Genomic DNA, 23808 nt, shown 5'->3' on the forward strand with positions numbered 1-23808 from the left:
TGAGGCCAAAAAACATATGAAAAAATGCTCATCATCACTGGTCATCAGAGAAATGCAAATCAAAACAACATTGAGACACCATCTCATGCCAGTTAGAATGGCGATCATTAAAAAATCTGGAGACAACAGATGCTGGAGAGGATGTGGAGAAATAGGAACACTTTTACACTGTTGGTGGGAGTGTAAATTAGTTCAACCATTGTGGAAGACAGTGTGGCGATTCCTCAAGGACCTAGAAATAGAAATTCCATTTGACCCAGCAATCCCATTACTGGGTATATATCCAAAGGATTATAAATTGTTCTACTATAAGGACACGTGCACACGAATGTTCATTGCAGCACTGTTTACAATAGCAAAGACCTGGAACCAACCCAAATGCCCATGGATGATAGACTGGACAAGGAAAATGTGGCATATATACACCATGGAATATTATGCAGCCATCAAAAATGATGAGTTTGTGTCCTTTGTAGGGACACAAACCTGGAAACCATCATTCTCAGCAAACTGACAGAAGAACAGAAGATCATACACTGCATGTGCTCACTCATAGGTGGGTGTTGAACAATGAGAACACATGGACACAGGGAGGGGAGCACTACACACTGGGGTCAGTTGGGGGGAAATAGGGGAGAGACGGTGAGGGGTGGGGAGCTGGGGAAAGATAGCAAGGGGAGAGATGCCAGATGTAGGTGATGGGGAGGAAGGCAGATCACACTGCCACATGTGTACCTATGCAACAATCTTGCATGTTCTTCACATGTACCCCAAAACCTAAAATGCAATAAAATAAATAAATGGGAAAAAAAAAAGAAGAAACTGCCAAACTGTCTTCCATGTTACTTTGTAATATTGAAGATTTCAGCTAGCAGTGATCAAAAGTTCCTGCTGTTCCAACTAATTGCCAGCATTTGGTGTCCTCAGTGTTCTGGATTTTTACCATTTTAATAGTTGAGTAGTACAATCTCATTGCCATTTTATTTTTGCATTTCCCTGGTGACATAAGATATGGAGCATCTTTTTATATGTTTATTTATCATCTCTATATATTCTTTCTTGAGGTATCTTATTGCTTTGGCACATTTTTTTTAACTGGAATGTTAGTATTCTTAATGTTGAGTTTTAAGTATGTTGTTGTATATTTTGGATAAAAATCCTTTGTCAGGTATGTCTTTTGTGACTATCTTTTGTCAGTTTGTGGTTTGTCCTTTCATCTCCTGACAGTGCCATCTGCAGAGCAGAATTTTTAAATTTTAATAAAATAAAGGTGATAAATTCTGTTTTTCATAGATTGTGCCTTTGGTATTGTATTGACAAATTCATCACCAAAATCAACGTCATCTAGATTTTGGCCTATGTTATCTGTTAAGAGTTTCATAGTTTTGAGTTTAACATTTGGGTCTGTGATCTATTTTGAGTTAACTTTTGTGAAGAATATAATGTATATGTCTAAGTTCAATTTTTGCTCATGGAGGTCCAGCTTTTTAAGTAGTATTTTTTTTTGGAAAGACTATTCTTTTAATCATATTACCTTATCTCTTTATCAAAGATTACTTGACTGTACTTATGTGTCTATTTCTAGGCTTTCTATTATATTCCATTGATCTATTTGTCTATTTTTTTGCTAATACCACAGTCCTGATTACTATCTCTTTATAGTACATCCTAAAGTTGGGTAGTGTTATTCCTACAACTCCTTCTTCTTTTTCAAGATTATTTTTTTGCTATTCTAAGTCTTTTGCCTTTCCCAATAAATTGTGGAGTCAACTTATCAATATACACAAATAACTTGCTAAGATTTTGAGGGAGATTGCATTAAATCTACCGATTAAATTGGGAAGAACTGACATCTTGACAATGTTGAGCCTACCTATCCATGGACATGGAATATCTCTCCATTTATTTAGTTATTTGATTTATTTTTTTAAACTTTTTCTTATAAATTTCGTACATAATTTGTTAGATTTATGCCTAACAAATACCAAATACCAATACCTAAATATTTCATTTTTAGAGGTGCTAATTTAAATGGTATTACATTTTTAATTTCAAATTTTACTTATTCTACGTACAGAAGAAAGTAATTGACTCTTGTGTATTACCCTTGTATCCTAAAACTTTATATACTCATTTGTTAGTTCCAAGAGTTTTCAGTTGATTCTTTCAGATTTCTATGTGGACAATCATGTCATCTGTGAATAAAAGCAGTTTTATTTTTTCATTACCAATTGTATACCTTTATTTCCTTTTTTGTCTTATTGTTTCAGCTATGACTTCCAGTACAGTGTTGAAAGTAGTAGTGACAGGGCTTGGCCCTGCTTTGTTCTTAAACTTAGTGAGAAAGCTGTGAGTTTCTACATTAAGTATGAAGTTAGCTGTGAATTTTTTATAAATATTCTTTATCAACCTGAAGAAGTTCTCCACTATTAATAGTTTTTCAAAAGTTTTTTTAATAAACAGACACTGGATTTTGTTCATTATTTTTTCTGCACCTGTTGATATAATCATGTGATTTTTCTTCTTTCGCCTGTTGATGTGATGAATTATATTCATTAATTTTTATATGGCTAGTCAGCCTTGCGTATCTGGGATAAATCCCATATGGTCATGGTATATAATTCTTTTAATGCACTGTTAGATTTAGTTTGCATATGTTTTGTTGAAAATTTTCGCATCTTTGTTCACCAGGTGTGTTGGTCTGCAGTTTTCTTTTCTTGTAACAGTTTTTACTTTTTTTTTTTTTTTTTTTGGTAGATGGTACTGCTAGCTCATTAGAATGCATTAGGGAGTATTTCCTCTTTTTCTATTTTCTGTAAAGAATGAGTATAATTGCTTTTCTAAGTGTTTGGTAGAAGTCACTGATGAACCTTTCCAGGCCTGGTGCTTTCTGTTTTGAAAATTTATTAATTATTGTTTCGATTTATTTAATAATTATAGACTTATTCAGAGTATCTATTTCTTCTTGTGTGAGTTTTGACAAATTGTCTTTAAGAAGCAATTCATTGTCTCAAGGTTATCAAATTGTGGGTATAGAATTGTTTGTAGCATTATTTTATTATCCTTTTAATTTCTATGGGAACTGTAGTGATGTTTCCTCTTTCACTTATGAGTAATTTGTGTCCTCTCTCTCTTTCCCTTAGCCTGGCTAAAGGCTTATTGATTTTATTTATGTATTTTTTCTTTTTAAAATAATACCTTTGGATTTTGTTGAGTTCGTCTATTTATTTTCTGTTTTTAATTTTATGATTTCTGCTCTAATTTCTATTACTTTTTTTTCTTCTGCTTATTTGGAGTTGAATTTGTTCTTCTTTTTCTAGTTTCTTAAGGTAGGCTCTTAGGTGATTGATTGTAGATCGTTATTTTCTTTTTGTTTTTTTTTTAAGCCTACTATAATATCCTTTTTATTGATTTCTGAATTCAATTTGCTAATAATTCTACTTTGCAAATTAAAATTTTCACCTGTTGCCATTTTCTTCTCTTGGAAAATTGTTTTACAATATCTCCCATAGTGCAGATATATTGGCACATCAACTAGCAAAAAAGGTATGTTACATGTGAGTGAGAAATAAGAAGAAATGAATCAGGCTTCTTTTTAGAAAACCTATGAGCCAGAAGACAATGAAAAATCTTTGAAGTGCTGAAAGAAAACATCATCAATATAGAATGTTGTAACCTATGAAAATATGATTTAGAAACAAAAGTGAATTTTAAACATATAAAAATATTAGGTTGTTTCAAAAGTAATTTGCCATTACTTTTAATAGCAAGATTGTTATTTCCTAATACATTCTTTCAGTGTTATAATTTTTTTCTAAGCACTGCTTTTGCTGCATCCCATACATTTTGATAAGTTGTTTTAATTTTTTTGATCCGTTTTAATGCCATGAGAGAATTGTACTCCAACTCTCCTATTTTAAGAACTCTCTTTACTCATACTCATGTCCTCAGGCCCCAGACTTCAAGAAAATATCGTATTTGCTCTTCTTTTTTTCTTCCCCTGTATACACTCTTTTTTCTTCAGATTACTTCCCTTTGCTAGAATAATTGCTTTATATTTCCTTGGGCACTTCTCTCTGAGTGTGTGACAAAAGGAAACAGTTGTGGTAATAATAGTATCCTAGGTATCAGAAAAGCACCTCTGGGCTGGATCTGGCATACTCCTTTTAACCTTGAAATTATTGACAGTGGTAGAGATCCTGAGAGATAATATTGGTAAGATAATATTCATGGTTCTATATGTGAAAAAAAAAAGAGTGACAACAGAATATCAGGGTTATATGAATATTTCAATGAAGAAGAATAAGGATAGCTTAGTGTTTGGAAAGGGGGTGGCATAAGCACCATTTTTGTGGTGGATAATCAGTTTTTACTTTCTTCATTATTTCTAGGTTGTGCAGATTCTGATTGCCCTGATGAACCTTAGCATGGGAATAATAATGATGTGTGTTGAATTTAGGTCTTATGGACAACGTTCCATTTCCTTCTATGCTGGGTACACAATTTGGGGGTCAGTGATGGTGAGTAGGGTATCTTTTGATATAATTGAAGATAACATAATATAGGTGTTAATACCCTGACCTTTGCAGTTTTATTCTAACTCTATCTTGTAATTCTGTAAATTTGAGAATGGTATCTAACCTTTTTAAACTCAATTTTCCCATATTTAAAACAGCAATAATAATATAAAACTTAAAGCTAGGCAGATTAAATACTTTATGTATGTCAGCTAGAATATATTACAGCAGCAAATTGTCAAAGACCCAAACCGGAATGGCTAAACATTGAAAGAACTGATTGTTTCCCAACAAGATTAGAGGCTTGTCATTTCCAGTACTGCTTAATTCAGTGGTGTAAGGATTTCAACAAGGACTGCTAGCCAACCATATCAGATGGGAGATGGTAGCCATGTCTCATTTCTGATAAATATTTTATGTATATATGCCCAAATCAACCATCAGTAAAGATAACAAACTTGCCACTACTGGCTTGGGCTAATTAAGATTTACCTCTATAGCTGGGAAGAGTCTACACTACCTTATAACTCAGGACAAACTGAAGAAAATCATGGTTTAGTTAGCAAGGAAAAAGAGGAGATGTGGAAATGTGGCTGGTACACAGGCAGTTTCTCATATATAGTCTATAGGGTATCAAATCTCAGGAAATTTTTACTTTAAAAATTAAATTGTTATTTGAAATAGTTTGTTTTATAAGTTTAATAGCAGTAACTATAACTAATATTAAAACTAGAATGAAATTTAAGTTAAAAAAAAACCTTCTCCCAAGAGAAACCACAAGAGAGTTTTGATGCAAATTGAAAAGAAAATTGAGAATAAAAGACCGAGTTTTATCTATTGACAAGAGAAAAATAAAATTTATAAGGCAGGTTTATGTTAGAATCAGGAAATCTATTCTAGCATTATAGGGTTTCCATTTATTTCTAAAACTGAGAATGAGATAGTTTAGAATTTTATAATAGAGCTTACTTTTTGTTCATCTTCACCTGTGTACAGCAGAAATGCAAGATCTGAAGGAGATTATATCAGTCAGGGTTCTCTAGAGAGAAATAACTAATAGGATAGATGTATATATAAAGGAAAGTTTATTAAGGAGTATTGACTCACACAATCACAAGGTGAGGTCCCACAACAGGCCATCTGCAAGCTGAGGAGCAAGGAAGCCAGTCTGAGACCCAGAGCTGAAGAACTTGAAATCTGATATTCAAGGGCAGGAAAGATTCAGCACAGGAGAAAGATGTAAGCCAGAAGACTATACCAGTTTGGTCTTAAAGACTATACCAGTTTACACAGAAGAACTAAACTACACCAGTTTAGTTCTTCTGCCTACTTTTAATATGGCCTCCCTGGTAGCTGATTAGATTATGCCCGCCCAGATTGAGGGTGGGTCTGCCTTTCCCAGTCGGCTGACTCAAATGTTAATCTCCCTTGGCAACCACTTCACAGTCACACCCAGGAATGATACTCTGCATCCTTCAATCCAATCAAGTTGGCATTCAATATTAACCATCAAAAGTCTACCCCTTGTCAACCTGAACCTGTACACATCTCCTGAAATCATACATAATTTTCAAATAAAGAAAATAAAGCCAACAATAAGGTCAAAATTATGCCTAACATAATACAGTTATTTTTTTGTACTACCCAAAATGCCCCAATCCCAAACTCAAATGCTATTTCATAAAGTTAACAATACGTAAATGCTGATATAAAGTTAATAAATCTTATGTCACATGATAAAGGAAAAAGAAAGGAAATAAAATGAAGATATTTTCTTAGTACAAGTGTATATGTGCACAAACATGTTCTTAACAAAAGGAGGAAATAGTCATGACAATTATGATCTTCATTTCTGCAACTGATCACATTGATGACAACTGGTATTGATGACAAACTTCTTCTACTACCCATTCTCTATTCCCTTTGCCTTCAGTAAGCACCTCAGCAGGCTGTGTGTGTGTGTGTGTGTGTGTGTGTGTGTTTTCTGTTAGAGTGACAAAAACCTTCATTCCTGAAAGGTTTGTGCCATTTATTGTCCTGCCCAGATTGGGTTGTTGTAGTTTCCCATTGATCTTAATCATAGGGCATGCTAATACTAAGAGATATCCTAAGGGATCTCGTGTATTCCACACACACTCTTTCTTACCTGAATTGTGGAGTAATAGACTAATTTTTCTTGATAGTCCAGATCAGTCACCCTAGCCAACACTGTCACTCCCTTCTTAGCCAGTTGACTTAGAGATAAGCGGAAACCAAAGTGTTCAGATGGCAATCTTAACTTCCAGTTTAATAGGATCGTTGTTGTGTCTCCTAGTGGCAGCATTCCTTCCTCTGGAAATAAGACCCATAGTCCAGCAGAACATGGTGTCATGGGAACAGGAAGCAAATATTTTGCTAGTAGGTCACTAGGGGTGATGGTGAGTGGTGCCTCTTCCACTTATACCCCTTGATTTCTGGACCCATGAATCTTGGCTATAGGAGAAACAGTACCTTATATTAGATGCTGATTCAGAGCATACACAGCCTTCTGGAGAAGGCTTTTCCCCAACCCTGAAAAGTATTGTCACTGCCGGGCATGGTGGCTCAAACCTGTAATCCCAGAACTTTGGGAGGAAGAGGCAGGTGGATCACGGGGTCAAGAGATCAAGACAATCCTGGCCAGCACGGTGAAACCTCGTCTCTACTAAAATTACAAAAAAATTAGCCGGGCATGGAGGCACATGCCTGTGGTCCCAGCTACTCAGGAGGCTGAGGTGGAAGAATTGCTTGAACCCAGGAGGCAGAGGTTGCAGTGAGTCGAGATTGCACCACTGCACTCCAGCCTGGTGACAGAGCAAGACTCCATCTCAAAAAAAAAAAGAAAGAAAACTATTGTCACCTAGTCAGTGTTGTAATTGTCACTTCAAAAGGACATTCCACCATTCTATCAACCCAGCTGCTTCAGGATGATGGTAAACATGGTAAGAGCAGCTAATTCCATGAATACGAGCCCACTGCCACATTTCTTTAGCCATCAAGTGAGTGCCTTGGTCAGAGGCAATGCTATGTAGAATACCATGATGGTGGATGAGGCATTCCTTGAGTCCATCAATGGTAGTCTTGGCAGAGCATTGCGTCCTGGATGGGCAAACCCATATCCAAAGTGTTCTGGTGAGGACAAACTACTTCCCTTTTCATGATGAAAGAGGTCCAGTATAATCAACATGCCACGAAGTAGCTGACTGATCACCCCGAGGAATGGTGCCATATCAAGGGCTCAGTGCTGGTCTTTGCTGCTGGCAAATTAGGCACTCAGCAGTGGCTGTATCCAGGTCAGTGGATAGAAGTCTGTGTTGCTGAGCCCATGCATACTCTTCATCCCATACTATCCACTTTGTTCATGGACCCATTGGGTAATGACAGGAGTGGCTAGAAAAAGAGGCTGACTGGTGTCCACAGAACAAATCATCCTATTCACTTGATTATTAAAATCCTCCTCTGCTGAGGTCACCCTTTGGTAAGCACTCACTTTAAACACAAATATCTTCACAGTTTTTGACCACTCAGAGTGGTTCATTCACATACGTCTTCCCAAAATTTCTTTGTCACCAATTTTCCCATCATGCTTCTTCTAACTCAAGAACTGCCTGAGTTTTCCAATTTATACAAGCAGAAATCTGGAAAATAGGCATGGGAATGAATATTAAGGGTGTGGTATAATGGTGGAAGGAACCTAGAGTTGAATCAGGCTGAATTTATTGATTTGGGCCCTCTAAGCAGAAATTCTGAATTTAATGTTGCAGTTTGGAGAGTTAAAACAAGGTTCTAGTTTATTTGCTTAGTTAGCTGAAACTGGATTAAAAGATGGCCCACTGTGAGTGAGCTAGAAATGCCTGATCTCCTTGGTTTAATGTAGAAGAACGGATCCAAAGGCTTAGGGAGATTGGGATAGGGGAGCAGATTAGTCACTTTAGACCCACTTATCCCAGCTGGGAGGGTTTCTCTTTATCCCTATTTTATGAATGAAGAGAGGTTAGGTAACTTGCCCAAGATCACAACTATTTGGTACAGGAATCAGGGTTAGAATAGGGTCATTCTATTATCAGAATCACATACATCTAACTACCTAGTTTTCTGCTTTTATGTCCATTTTCTTTTCAAGATTACATTGAAAACCATCTTACATGGTTTTAGCCTTCCACACATGTTCAGTAGATTACCAAGAACTGCAGGAGCTGTGTTTGTCCACTGAGACATCACTCAGACTCTTGTAGGCATTGAACTAGATGAGCCTTTACTTAATTAGCAAACCCTTTTTTTGCTACTACCTTACATTATTCTTTCAACCTTTTTTATCCAAACATCATCTGTAAAGTGCCTCTCTTTTCTCCCTTTTACAGTGTAAGTACCAATACCAACCACCAGCTGAAAGTCTCTATTATCTTTGGCCTCTTCAGTTCTGTTCTTATTTATGTTTCACATCCTTTGTTAAGGTTTTTTTCTCTGAGATACTATATGCATATTTTTTCCTGTGGTAAATGAAGTCCTTTTATTCAATCCCATCTTCAAAGATACAAGCATACATACACACTTATACATATATGTAATTTCTGTATATAACGTTTTTCCAAGGTTCTTTACTGAAATTTTTAGTTTATGGTACTTTTTAGTTCATCTTCTTGGATGTTTGCAATATATATTATTCATACTTAAATAACAGTAGTTTTAGCCATTTGTTTCAACTATTTTTCTTATATAATTATTTTGGTTAATATACCCAAATAGTAATACATAATAGTCTACATCTTTATCTTGATTTTGACTTTAATAAGATGGTCCTACTTCTTTATCATTAAACATGATAAAGACTTGTAGACTGAGAAAGATGTTTTATCATGCTATAGAAAGTATGGTTCTTTATATTAAACCAATAATATTTAAGTCACTAATAATATTGAATTGTATTAAACATCCATCCTATCAACACTGTAAACATGAAAAGGAATTAGCATGTAATATTTTTCTTAAACTGATTTATTATATACATTAGAATATTTCAATATTAAAAAACTTTGTAGAGTTGAAGGAACATCCCAAATGTTTATGATGTATTTCATATCCTATGATGGATAATTTGTTCTACTTTTGTTTTCCAATGGTGATTTAGATGACATGAATCATTTCTATGTCTGAGTATTTGAAAACTAAAGAAATTTATTGAACTATTTTATTAGTTCAGTTTCTCTATATTAAGATATAGTTTTTGAATCATCTGGGATCAAATTTGCAAAGGGAATTTTAAAAACCTCAAACAATGGAATATTATAAGGTAGAGAGTCTAAACCAATTTGACTAGCTATTTCGGCTAAACGAAAAATAATTGCCCTATTGTTGGATTCAAATGAAGTAATATATTATAGTCATCAAATTATTGGGAATTAAATTTTATGTGCTAATATTTTATTTTATAAATTTTTAAACATATTTTTAATGAGAATGATTTTAGTGTATTTTTTATTATATTCAATATTGATATAAGAATTACTTCTTATCAAGAATTTGTAAGGTTTATCTTTTAGTGTCCTCAAACGGTTTTAATGCCATTCCAGTTAGCTATTATTTGAAAAGCTTGGTAAATTATCTGATAGACTCATCTGGCAGAATTTGTCTGTTCTTTATGGAAAAAGAGAAAATTACGTGCAATCTCTTGTTTTCTAAGATAATTGACCTGTTTATACATATCTATCTAATTTGGAATTAAGTCTAGTACACGGTGATTTCCAATACCTGTTTAAAGTTTTTTATCTTCATTTTTTTCCTCTCATTCCTAGTTTATTATTTCAGGATCCTTGTCAGTTGCAGCAGGAATTAGAACTACAAAAGGTCTGGTGAGTAATATTTTGTTGGGAGGTGTCAAAAAGAAAGGATTAATAAAAAATGTATTCTGCCAGGGTAGAAACAGTTTTTGTTTGTTTGTTTTTAAAAAATCAGGGGTGATTGTGCATTTTGTTTAGCAAAATCTGTCTTTCAAAAAAATTGTAATCAGGTTAATGATAGAATTACTGACATAGTAATGGATATTTTGTCAAGGTAGTTGCTGAGGAAATCTTTATGAAGATATAGAGAATTATTGAGAACAAATATCAAGTGGGATAACAAAAAAAACTCTGCAGCTTGGGATTCAGCCCATGAGAGTCACAAGTATTTGTGTGGCATAATGTTGATTGACTGATAGATTAAAAGGTAGATTCCGGCCAGGCATTGTGGCTCACGCCTGTAATCCTAGCACTTTGGGAGGCTCAGGCGGGTGGATCACTTGAAATCAGGAGTTCGAAACTAGCCTGGACAATATGGTGAAACCCCGTTTCTACTAAAAATACAAAAAAAGTTAGCTGGGCTTGGTGGCAGGTGCCTGTAATCCCAGCTACTCAGGAGGCTGAGGCAGGAGAATTACTTGAACCCAATAGGTGGAGGTTGCAGTGGGCCAAGATTTCACCACTGCACTCCAGCCTGGTGACAGAGCAAGACTCCATCTGAAAAAGAAAACAAACAAACAAAAATAGATTCCAACTGTATCCAAAAAGGATTTGAGTTTTCAACATAAGAAATTCACAATAAAATTGTTACATAAGAATAATCAAATTTAAAATATAACTCTTATGTCAAGATGCCTTTCAAAAAGCCAATAAAGTGTAAAAGCCAAGATCTCAATGAGAGTTTTTCTGGCTGAACACCATATTTGAGTTTTCTTTGTTCAAAAGATAAATATCAAACTCTGGAGCATGATCAACATGGGTTTTCCAAATCTGGCCTAACCCAGCTTCCCGATATCTGCAGGGACCTGCAGCCATACTATACACCTCACACATTCCTGTGCAATTTTAGTTCATATAAAAAGCCTCCTTACCTTTACCCATGAGAAGAGAATGTACAGAAAGGAAAACACAACCTAGAAAAATAATTTAAAAGTTAGAGAGTTACAAGAGGCAAGCAGCATTTAGAACAATAGTAAGAGATCTGGCACCCAGAAGCAAGGAATGGCAGGGAAGGACACAGACAGGACGGTCCAGCTAACATGTAAAAATCACTGAAAATCCTGCTACATGATCTGGAGATTATCTCATGTGCCCACAGGAATCATCTGAAGAATTCAAGCTGGAGAATAATAGGATCATATTTGTGTTCGGGCAAGAGATTAGAGTTGAAACCACTATAAGGAGACAACATAGAAGACTATTGAAATAAGCTAAAGATAGATGGCAGTAAGAAATGGTGGGTGTAAAGTGATTCATGGAGATATATCTGAGGATGCTGTCGGATTGCTTAATTAATTTTCATTTCTTTCTAGATCAGAGGTAGTCTAGGAACGAGTATCACCAGCTCAGTCTTGGCTATCTCAGGGATCATAATCAATGCAATAAGCTTGACGTCTTATCTATTCCATTACCACGTCTGTGGCTACAATCAGTTGTCAAATAATTGTTACATGACTGTCCATTTTAATGGTGAGTGCTTCATCTTTTCATGAGATACTATTATAGAAGCAAGTTTGGGGGAGTGCTGGCTCTGGCAATGACAATAATTAACATTCCCTAATTGCTGACTGACTTTGGAAGTTGGAAGTGATTGAGAAATAGAATACTAATCTTTTATTTAGGAGTCAGGTACACATCTCATCTCTGTCTTTATTCTTCCTCTATATGTGGTGAGACAAAATGGGAGGAAAGCTTATGGTTATAGAACACCTAGTCCTTAATAGTTACTGTGTTGGGTATTTTGCATAAACTTTTCTGTTTAATTTTAAAACATTGATGTAGTGTATACTGTTATCTTCTATAAAAATGGGGCCCAGATGTCAGTCCCTATTCTCTAATAATAAAGTAAAATTGTCTTGAACAGCATGTTACAAGTGGTGAGTAACTCAGTATCCTTTCCGACATCTTTGGATGTTCTTGCAAGGTTAACCACTTTTATCCTCAACATGTGGCACCCGAAAAATTCCCAATCTCCATTCTAAATTTTACTACCTTTTTTGTACCAGTTGTGCTTATTTCAATGCTATCTTAATTGCTGTATTCAGAAAATTGTCACTTATACAATATTTTGTAGATAATAAAATTTCTTGATTTTTTTTTTTTGGCCATTGGGTAAGTGTAAGGAGGAAGAGTTTTTGCAGCACATCACAGCAGACTAAAATGCACAATTAAATCTTTATTATTAAAAGGCCTATTGGCCGGGCACAGTGGCTCATGCGTGTGATCCCAGCACTTTGGTAGACAGAGGCAGGTGGATCACCTGTGGTCAGGAGTTCGAGAGCAGCCTAGCCAACATGGTGAAATCCCATTTCTACTAAAAATACAAAAATTAGCCAGATGTGGTGGTGTGTACATGTAGTCCCAACTACTTGGGAGGCTGAGGCAGGAGAACCACTTGAACCTGGGAGGCAGAGGTTGAAGTGAGCCTTGATCACGCCACTTCACTCCAGTCTGGGTGTCAGAGTGAGACTCCTTCTCAAAAAAAAATAAATAAATAAAATAAACTCCTATTGTTCATTTTCAACACCACCAAATTTTCTGTTACTTTCCCCCTATAAGAGCTTTCAGCTTTCACTTTGCTACTTAGTTCTGTTCCTCACTGTGCCCTTCCCTCACATGTATGTGGAAACTCAGCATTCTTCCTAACTTACTAGACAGAATAAATTGCATTCTGTTTAATTCATTCCTAGCTAATCCCACACAGTCTTGAGGGCTATATGGTCACACCAAAATAACCGCTTAAGGTGTCTTTGCTAAACTAATTTACTGCCCTTGAGATATCTAATGATTTTTATAGTAAGCAATTTTGTTTCTTGCCACTCACTCAAAATAAGAAAAGAAAGCTTCTTTTGAGAATTTGACAAATTTTTCCAAAGTCACACAGTTAGAAATTGCCAAAAGCAAGATTAGATTGTACAACTTCTTGTCTCTAACTCCCTTCTTATTTGCTATTGTTATCTTGAAGGAGAACCTTACTTTCAGTTTATAAAGATCTCTTCATTCATAGACTTTAATAGCACAAGGATAGAGACAAAATCTGGAATTACCCAGCATCATAGGGCTGATTTCCTGGGCATGGGGCCTATGCAGTTACTCAGGACTTCACAGTTATAAGAGCCCTGTGCTTGATCTAATGTTCTGCTGTTGCTATCTTGAAATTATTCTTAGAAATTTTAAACAAGAGACTCTGTAAGTTGCATAGCTGTTTCTGCATTCATCTCAATCACTTTTTCCCAGAGGCCATCCTGAATTCCTGTTAATCATGTGAACATTTTATATGCCTGTTCTTATAGCAGAGGACTTCCATAAGGGTTTTCTGGGATTTGAAACAATGGGTCTATTCTTGCCTGGGCACCTGCACAATCAATCCACAGGTCTATAAGCTAATATTGTATGCCCCATCACAGGGTTGTCACTCCAGTAGACATAAGAAGGAAAATAGTTCCCTACCATAAAGAAGCTTCAGTTCTCCTGGAAGAAAAAGATAGAAATGCTGGAAAGCATGTAATTATTAAAGAGCCTAGAAAAAGTTAAGCTCTAGAAAAAAGTAGTTAGAGTCTGCTACCCAGAATCATTAGGCAGAACCAGAAGAAACTGCCAATGATCAACTATACTTAACCTAGAAGGGCAGCAGTTTCATAAATTCCTGTTAATTGTGTGAACATTTTTATGCCTGTTCTTATAGCAGAGGACCTCCATAAGGGCTCTCTGGGATTTGAAGCAATGGGTCTATTCTTGCCAGAGCATCTGTACAATCAGTCCACAGGTATATATATATATATGATACTTTTTTTGGAAGCCCAGCCCTACATTTGTTTTTGTAAATAAATTTCATAAAGTTTAATTGAAATACAATGAAGCCCATTTGTTTACATTCTGTGTAGTGCTGCTTTTGTGTGATAACAGCAGGTTTGAATATGTGTAAGAGATACATTATGGTTTTCAAAAACTAAAATGCACATTATCTGGCTTTTACAGAAAGGTTGCCATCTACAACAGAAAGGTTGTCTACCCTTCTAGCTACTAAAATCCTTGAAGACAGGGGAATTGTCTGTTTCATTTGCTGCTCTATGTTCTGTGCCTACAACAATGTTTGAAACACCAAGACCACTACGTCTGTTGAAAGCACCAGAAAACAAATGAGCAATGAATGCACATATTCTCAAGGTCTCCTTAAGTCTACATCACTCATATCCTGAGCTCTTCAGCGACACAGGGACTATCCCTAACCAAGGAGAGAAAAAGAGAGAATATTTAAACCAGATAATCCCTGTGTCAATCCAGGGTAAAATTAATAGAAATCAGTGTACTGCCCAATGTTCTCCAAATTTTGAATATATTTCTTGGCTGAGGACTACACCTAAAGTCAGTGCTCTCAGGACATGGAATAAAGACTGACCTACTTGATGTTCATTGTTGTATTAGCTTCTTATTGTTACTATAACAAATTACTATGAATTTAGTGTCTCAAGACAACACAGTTTGGTTATATTTCTGGAGGTCAGAAGTTCAAAACGGGTCTCACTAGGCTAAAATCAGGGCATTGGCAGGGCTGTACCCCTTTCCGAAGATTAGGCTATGGTAAGTTTTATTGCCTTTTCTGGCTTCTGTAGGCTGCCTATGTTTCTTGGTTTATCATCACATCCTCTACCTTCAAATCAAGCAATGCAGCATCTTCAAATCTCTCTTGAACTCTATCCTGCCTCCTGCTTCCACTTAAAAAGATTCTGTCATTACTTTGAACCCACCTGAATAATCCAGAAAAATTCTCTAATTCTAGCTAATAAACAATCTTAATTTCATCTGCAAATTTAATGCATTTTGCTATGCAAAAAGAACAGTGGTCCCCCAGGAAGGTCTGCATTCTAATCCCCAGAACCTGAGGATTAGAGGACTAGGATGCAGACCTCCCTGTGGGACCATTACTCTGCTTTCAATCACTAAGATATGGAATCATAATATTTTGTCAATGATATGAATTTCTAGTACTCAAAAGGGCTAAGATGATAATTGTCTTTATACTGCCTTCCTGACTTTTTAAAGCACTTTCATCTTTCTTACGCATAATAGCACTGGGGAGTACTGAACTAGGGAATAAATGTCTGTGATTATTTTGTCAGTGAAAAAAATGAGAAGTTACTTTAGCAGATCAAGAATCAGTCAAGGGTATGGCTGCAATTGGGAGGCAGGTTTCCTGACTCCCGGCCAGTGCTTTTCCTCTTCTGACATTGTGGTTACTGGTAAATGTTTTCACTTGTCATCTCCGTTTCTCACATTTCTTTGGTATGAGTTTTCTTCTAGGGTATGGATGGCTTGGTGCTCCTCTTAAGTGTGCTGGAATTCTGCATTGCTGTGTCCCTCTCTGCCTTTGGATGTAAAGTGATGTGTTGTAACCCCGGTGGGGTGAGTATTGGCCTTCATTTGAAGATGTCTGCATTAGTTTTCTATTGCTGCATAATCAATTACACAAGCTCAGAATCTTAACACAGAACACATTCATTATCTCTCAGTTTCCATGGGTCAAGAGTCTGGGCCCAGCTGAAGTGGGTCCTCAACTCAGGATCTTACAAGGCTGTCATCAGGAAGTTGGCTGGGGCTGTGGCCTTGTCTGAAGCTTATGATTTTCTTCCATGCTAATGTGGCGGAATTCATTTCCTCTCAGTTGGAGAATTCATGACAATGCACTTTTTGTTTGAGACCAACAGGAAAGTCAGTTGCTAATGCTTTAATCCTCTCATAAAGTGTTCACATGAACAGGTGAGGTCCATCCAGAATAATGCCTTTTTTGATAAACTGAAAGTCAGGTAGTCAGTACCTACACACAGGACTTGTATCCCATCTTATACACAGGTTCCATCCACACTGGAAGGGAGGGAATCATCAGGGGTCAGAGAGCGTCACCTTAGAACTCTGCCTACAACAATAGCTACATAAAAGCTCTTTTTCCCCTTCCTTTCTACCTCAAAGAACATAACCTCTGAATCCAGATAAGAAGATATTTCACAAGGAAGAGGTCCCCAAAAAGTACTTGATTTTATTCCATTATCCTATTACAATATTTTTCCTGGAATGCCAAAGAAATGTCAGGATCTCAGACTTCGCTCTCAGTCTGTTCCCACCTGCCCACTCTCTTACCCTGAGACCTGCCTCAGATGCTCCTGGCAGCTAAGCCAAAAGAACATCACACAAAGAGGAAAGTGGAGAATGGAAGGAGAGAAGAGATCAAGAAAGAGGCTCTAGGAAGAATGGGGAGGGATATCCTCCAAGAATTGAGGGTTCCAGAATGAGGACATCGACAGTAAAACCCCAGCAGCTACTCGTTAGCTTCATTACCCAAAGGTTGACAGGCAGGCAAAACCAACAGCAAAAAAATAAAGTAATCTTAGTTTGATGAGATTGTTCCTCTGGTGTCCTTTTCCATCATTTTGTACCACTCTGTCTTCTTTTGGGATTCCCAGGTAACACCACATCCCACTCCCCCACAGCTCTTCCTCACAGAAGAGAGATTGACTATAGCACATTAACTCTAGTAGTGGGGTTTTGCATTGCAAAACCCTGGAAGTGAGAGATTCTCAGTGATTTCATCAAGTGAAGTAACTTTCATGTTGTAATATTTAAGCCTGTGTTCCCTTTGGCTCTTAGCATAGAAGCTGTGGAATGTTGTTTCCCTAATCTGGTGTGAGTCCAGAAAAGCAATGGCTTTGGGGCATATCTTAGCTAAATCTCTATTTCTTCCTGGTTCCCCCACCATGCCCTACCAACCCAATGTTGCACTGAGTTTGTGGAAGAATAACTGAACTTTTCTTAATTTTGTGATGATCCCTGCTATTCTGGGCCAGTGTGGTTTTTGCAAATGCTTTATTCATAACCAGCAACTCATGATTTGGGTATGTTGATAACATCAGCATGAACAACTTGGTTTGGAAGAAGAGCCCCATATTTTTCATGACACCTTGGTTTGCCAAATGTATTTTGCACTATCATCTACATGTAAGATTGATTCACTTCAAGACCAGGGCAGCGGTCATCAGCAGCTCAGGTCAAGAGCTATCACTGAATGTTATGACCTAAATCTGGCCTGATCTAGAGAATGACTGAGAAGCCCACAAGCTTGATCTTGAGAATGAATCAGAGAAGAAAAGAGTAAACTCTGGTAATGATGAATTTATGTGGGCAGTAAATGAGCCCCCCGAGGTTATTTGGGTGACTCGCGTATGGCATTCTGATTGTTTCACAGCTTGTGTTAATTCTGCCACCAAATTCTCACATGGCAGAAACAGCATCTCCCGAACTACTTAAGACAGTTTGATGCCACCAAAAGACCAACAGAAGAATGCTGCAGAAATCTGTGCTGACTGTAACTCAAGAACCCCACAGGAGAAAGTACCAGAATCCAACTCCGATACTGATAGATATATTGATATCATTATTATATGTAATCCAATTATGAACTCTGTGTGTATGCATATATGTATATCAATTCAAAATTATGTTCTCATTTTTCTCCTGGTATTCAACAACTCATTTCACTGACTATTTATTGAGAGTACTAGAACTAAAATAAATAAATAACGCATTTAATGAGGCAACAGTATTTGAAAGTTTTCATTCATCATCAGGACTTTATATAAAGGCATTAAATTGGCAAATAAGATTTGGAAGCAGAAGGGCAAAAAGGTATTGCTAAAATGAGGCCTCCATGCAAAACACATACTTCTGCTCCCCTGTATAATATTCCTCCCACTTATTTGATTTTTTTTCTGTCATATTTGGGGACCAAATAGTCGATCTTGGAGAAAGTTTCATGCATTGTTGAATACAGTGTATATTTTGCAGTTGCTGGATGAAATGTTCTGTATGTATCTGTTAAGTTCATTTGTTCCAAGGTATAGTTTAAAATCCATTGTTTCTTTGTTGGTTTTCTGTCTTGATGACCTGTTTAGTGCTGTTAGTGGAGTATTGAAGTTCCCAACTATTTTTGTGTTGCTGTCTATCTCATTTCTTAGGTCTATTAGTAATTGTTTTATATATTTGAGAGTTGGTGGAGTATTGAAGTTCCCAACTATTATTGTGTTGCTGTCTATCTCATTTCTTAAGTCTATTAGTAATTGTTTTATATATTTGGGAGTTCCAGTTTTAGGTGCACATGTTTAAGATTGTGATAGTTTCCTGTTGGACAGGGCCTTTTACAAATATGTAATGTCCCTCTTTGTCTTTTTTAACTGCTGTTGCTTTAAAGTTGGTTACATCTGATATAAGGATAATTACTTCTGCTCACTTTTGGTGTCCATATACATGAAATGCCCTTTTCCATATCTTTGCTTAAGTTTATATGAGTCCTTATGTGTTAGGTGAGTCTCGTCAAGGCAGTGGATAGTTAGTTGGTGAATTCTTATCCATTCTACAGTTCTGTATTTTTTAAGTGGAACATCCTATAAGGCCAGTTGCATTCAATGTTAGTATTGTGATGCGAGGTACAGGCAACAGTATTTGTTGCCTGTGTACCTTGGTTTTTTGTTTTTTAAATTGTATTTTTATTTTATAGGTCCTGTGAGATTTATGCTTTAAAGAGGTTCTGTTTTGATATGTTTCCAGGATGTGTTTTAAGATTTAGAGCTCCTTTTAGAAGTTCTTGTAGCTGGGGTTTGGTAATGGTGAATTTTCTCAGCATTGGTTGGTTTGTTTGTCTGAAAAAGACTGCATGTCTCTTGCTGATATGCTGGTTAGTGTCACTGGATACAAAAATCTTGGCTGATAATTGTTTTGTTTGAGGAGGCTGAAAATTGAGCCCCAATCCATGCTAGCTTTAGGTTTCTGCTGAGAAATCTGCTGTTAATCTGATAGGTTTTCCTTTATAGGTTACCTGGTGGTTCTCTCTCACAGCTCTTAAGATTTTTCCCTTCATCTTAACTTTAGATAATCTGATGACAAGGTACCTAATTTCCCAGTGATGAATTTCCCAGGTGTTTTTTGTGCTTCTTGTATCTGGTAGATAGGTCTCTAGCAAGGCCAGGGATGTTTTCCTCAATTATTTCCCCAAATATATGTTTCAAACTTTTATATTTCTCTTCTTTCTCAGGATTGCTAATTATTCTTAGGTTTGGTAATTTAACAGAATCCCAGACTTCTTGGAGGCTTGTTAATATTTTCTTAGTCTTTCTCTTTTTATGGTCTTTGTTTGATTGGGTTAATTCAAAGACCTTGTCTTCAAGCTCTGAGTTTCTTTCTTCTACTTGTTCAATTCTATTGCTGAGATTTTCCAGAACATTTTGCATTTCTTTAAGTGCATTTAGTGTTTACTGAAGTTTTTATTGGTTTTTATTTATGCTACCTATTTCATTAAATATTTCTCCCTTCACTTCTTGTAACATTTTTTGGATTTTCTTGTATTGGGCTTTGCCTTTCTCTGGCGCCTCCCTGATTAGCTTAATAATTAACCTCATAAATTATTTTCCAGGTAAATCAGGAACTTCTTATTGGTTTGGATCCATTGCTGGTGAGTTACTGTGATTTTGAGGGGGTGTTAAAAAACCTTGTTTTGCCATATTACAGGAGTTGGTTTTCTGGTGCCTTCTCATTTGCGTAGGCTCTGACAGAGAGAAAGTCTGAGGCTGAAGGCTGTTGTTCAGATTCTTTTGTGCCATGGGGTATTCCCTTGATGTAGTACTCTCCCCCTTTTCCTAGAGACGTGACTTCCTGAGAGTCAAGCTACAGTGATTGTTGTCCCTTTTCTTGATCTAGCCACTCCGCAAGTCTACCAGTCTTCGGGCTGGCATTGGGGGTTGCCTGTAAAGCGTCCTGTAATGTGAACCATCTATGGGTCTCTCAGGCATGGATACCAGCATGGTATTTGGGATGTCTCCCTGTCTTGCAGGAGACATCCTCTTCCTTCAAAGGATCTGTGGGTTCTCTCTGGTTTCCTGATTTATTTCTGTAGTCATTCTGGATCTAAAATTTACGATGCAGGCCTCCACACACTGCTTTGTCTGTCTGAGTCAGAGCTGCAATCAGGCCTGCCTCCTGTCTACCATGATGGACCTAAAATATATTATTTTGCATTTTCTTCCTTGCTTAATTATTTTGTCTCTGGCATTTATTTTTGTTAGTATTGTTTATTATTATAAATTGAATATGTTTTTTGTATTGTTGACAAGTATGCCATTAGTACTTAATACAGAGCCTATCATCACCTAACTGACCTTAGCTGTTAATATTACCATATCATAAAGAAATATTGGTCTATTCCTATATCTAATTACAATCTTTTAATTATTGTCTATGTGCTGATATCTCACTTGTTTTATTTCTCCACTATTTTATTAATATTTCACAGATTTTGATACCCAGCATTTATTCCAATTTGTTCTGACAATTATGGCCTAATTTCCTCCAAAAAATCACCATTATCTAATTCTTAATTTATGTACAAGGGTGGAGCTCACTCAACTCCCAGCTCCAAGAGTTGACCTGTGTCCTATATCTGGGAAATGGCAAAAATTACATCAACTCAGCTAGAGTGAAGTTCTGTGGTAGCCTTGTGATGTAGGAAAAGCCAATCGTGTGAATGACTGACACATTTCCAATCAAAACTAATCTCTTCACGTTCACTTCACTGTCCAGGAAATGATCTTCCCCTCCTTCCTCTTTCCTGTTGGACTTGAAGCTGTGAGGAGGTAAGTTTGTTGCTATCATATCCTTTGCATGTCCAAGTCAAAATTTACCTCAAGTTGGGTCAATCCCTGGTGTTTTAAATATATAAAGGCAAGAAAAGAGAACTAACTGCAATAACTGGGGAAAATCCTTCAGTGACTTCTTCTCTAATTCAGAATAAAAGCCAGAACTCATACTAAATCCTACAAGCCCTTACATCGCCTGATTCTTGTTCTCTCTTGGATTTTGTAAAATATCCTAACTTATATACTGATATATTGCTTTGAGATTATTTTAAATGGCATGAGAATGCCTTCTCTTGGTTTGAATTAGAACATATATAAACTTTTTAAGGTTAACACTTACATAAGCAACCTAACATTAGTGCATTTTTAGTTGTAAAAAGTTAATGCAAATATCTTAGGCTATTCATGCAAGATACTATGATTTCAACTTGTAAAGACTATATCATTTATTTCATATCATGCGATTTAAAATGTTTTCTCCATTTGGTTATTCTAGGTTCTATCTATATGTGATTAGGAGGTAAAGCAGTAGGAAAATGTCCATGAGCACTTTGCCTTCTTTTGCTACATATACGATAAAAATAGTTATTCTTTTTATTTATTTATTTATTTTTGAGATAGGGCATGGCTCTGTCACCCAGGCTGTAGTGCAAGGGTGTGATTCTGGCTCAATGCAACCTCTACCTCCTTGACTTAAGTCATCCTCCCGCCTCAGTCTCCCAAGTAGCTGGGCCTACAGGTGTTCACCACCTGGCTTATTTTTGTAATTTTTGTAGAGACGAGGTTTCATTATGTTGCTCAGGTTGGTCTCGAACTCCTGAGCTCAGGCAATCCACTCACCTTGGACTCCCAAAATACTGGGATTATAGGCGTGAGCCAATGCACCTGGCCAAAATAATTATTCTTCGTATACATGATTGAATTCCCCACAACTTACTAGCTGTGGGCAGCTTATCATTGTGTTGCCTCAGTTTCTTCATCTATGAAAATTACAATAGTACCTACCTTGTAGGTTCTTATGAAGACTATAGGTATTATTCATACTTGTAATCACAGAATGAAAATTGACACTGGGAGGTGATATATAAAGAATGGTGAGTGATACTGATAGGTGATATATAAACAATTATTAAACAAGTAAAATGGAAACAAATAACAAAGTAAAAGTAATTAAAGAAGCTAAAGATTAAGATAAGTCTTAATATGAGCACATAAGCAGTCATTCTTTTAAATATGCAGGAAAAGAAACAGATAGGGGTGTCCACAGAATTCTGAATTTTAAATAAGTGTACTAAGTATAAGAATAATGTCCACATGGGACACAAAGAAACTGTACTGTCCTGAAAATCGGCAATGTTTATTAACTTTAGTGAAGTTTTAGAAGTGGCAATTTATAATGTTACAGTTTCAAATTTAATATCAGAATAATCTAAGATGCTCTAAAAATAGAGTTATCTTCCCACAAGCCTATTTTCCATGGAGTCATTGTGAGTTATGCAAAATGAGGTTCCAACTATAGGACACAGTTTTCCACTGTCAATAGTGATATGCAGTTGGAGTAAAGTAGTGAATCTTTTTCACTAAGAGAGGAGTATTTAACTTCTACAGCTGTCATGTTGAGAATGACATGGGGCAGAACAGGGCATCTGGAGTCAGGTTGGAAGGATAATCATCCTGCAAGTAATCAGCAGTGCACCCATGTGATATAAATCAATTTTGTGTTTAGGAAAAACTCAGTGAGGGTCACTTAGTAGCTTTGATGTATATTTGGAAACCAGGACTGTTTTCAGTTTTGGTGATAGCTCTCCGATGGCTATCTGAGAAGATTTTTAGGACAGAAGAAACATAGTAGGGAACAAGAAAAATACTATAATCTAAGCCAATGTAGTGTGACACAAGTGCATGCAATCAGATAATTTTAGAATGCCACTGACCAGATTGAATGGCAAGCTCCCATGCATTCTATATACAAAACATCAAAAAGTTATTTAAAAATATGCCACTCTGTCATTAATCTTCATTGTAAACGCATTCATAGCACCAAAGGATAGCTTTGTTTTAAAAATATAGCAACAATTTACCAACAGTACACACCACAAATATTGTCCTTCAAATCTTCAGTTTAGGTCCTTATCTACACCAATTCCTTTCCTTTAGATCATCTCAACTTGTATTAATGGGACATAGAGGCAATTTGATTCTATTTGCTTAATGATTGTAAGTGGCTGCTTTGTTGGGTTGAAGTAGGCCAAGAACTGCCTTTGTGGTGGCTGCTATGTACATGTCTGAGTTCTAGGGCTCTGGCAATTAACAACAGTGGTTAACCATCAATTTGCCCTGTGAATAGCAAGAATAAAAACAAATTATAAGGTCTTGAGTATATATGGTGATATTATTGATAACTTCTAACTGTAAGTAGTCCAAGCTCTTCAGGTAGGTGCAAGATATTTGGGACTAAAAATGATTTATTTTTTTAAAAAAGTATTGATCCAGTATTTTTTTCTTTAGACTCACTGAAGCAACATGAAGGCTTCACACTAAGTTAAATTTGTGTTATATATTTCTGTCCCCTTCCTCCTCTAAAATCTAATTTCTCTTCAC

General features: G+C 36.4%; 1 protein-coding gene across 4 annotated transcripts in view; it reads left to right on the plus strand.

Annotated features, from left to right (window-relative positions):
- Positions 1-18418, plus strand: part of LOC116554973 (membrane-spanning 4-domains subfamily A member 4A-like) — a 34478-nt gene extending 16060 nt beyond the window's left edge. For 2 of the 4 annotated variants that reach the window (XM_032283298.1, XM_032283301.1), the window contains exons 3-7: positions 4392-4520; positions 10328-10384; positions 11845-12001; positions 15833-15934; positions 17769-18413. In XM_032283298.1, coding sequence (XP_032139189.1) covers positions 4392-4520; positions 10328-10384; positions 11845-12001; positions 15833-15909 — 420 coding nt within the window. In that variant the 3' untranslated portion in view covers positions 15910-15934; positions 17769-18413. Of the gene's footprint in view, positions 1-4391; positions 4521-10327; positions 10385-11844; positions 12002-15832; positions 15935-16422; positions 16428-17768 lie in introns of all 4 variants that reach the window. The other 2 variants (XM_032283299.1, XM_032283300.1) reach the window with 2 other exon arrangements.
- Positions 18419-23808: the final 5390 nt, after the last annotated feature.

This window comes from Sapajus apella, unplaced genomic scaffold (genome assembly GCF_009761245.1).
Source record: "Sapajus apella isolate SASKATOON/1434 unplaced genomic scaffold, GSC_monkey_1.0 scaffold14, whole genome shotgun sequence".
NCBI classification, from domain to species: Eukaryota; Metazoa; Chordata; class Mammalia; order Primates; family Cebidae; genus Sapajus; species Sapajus apella.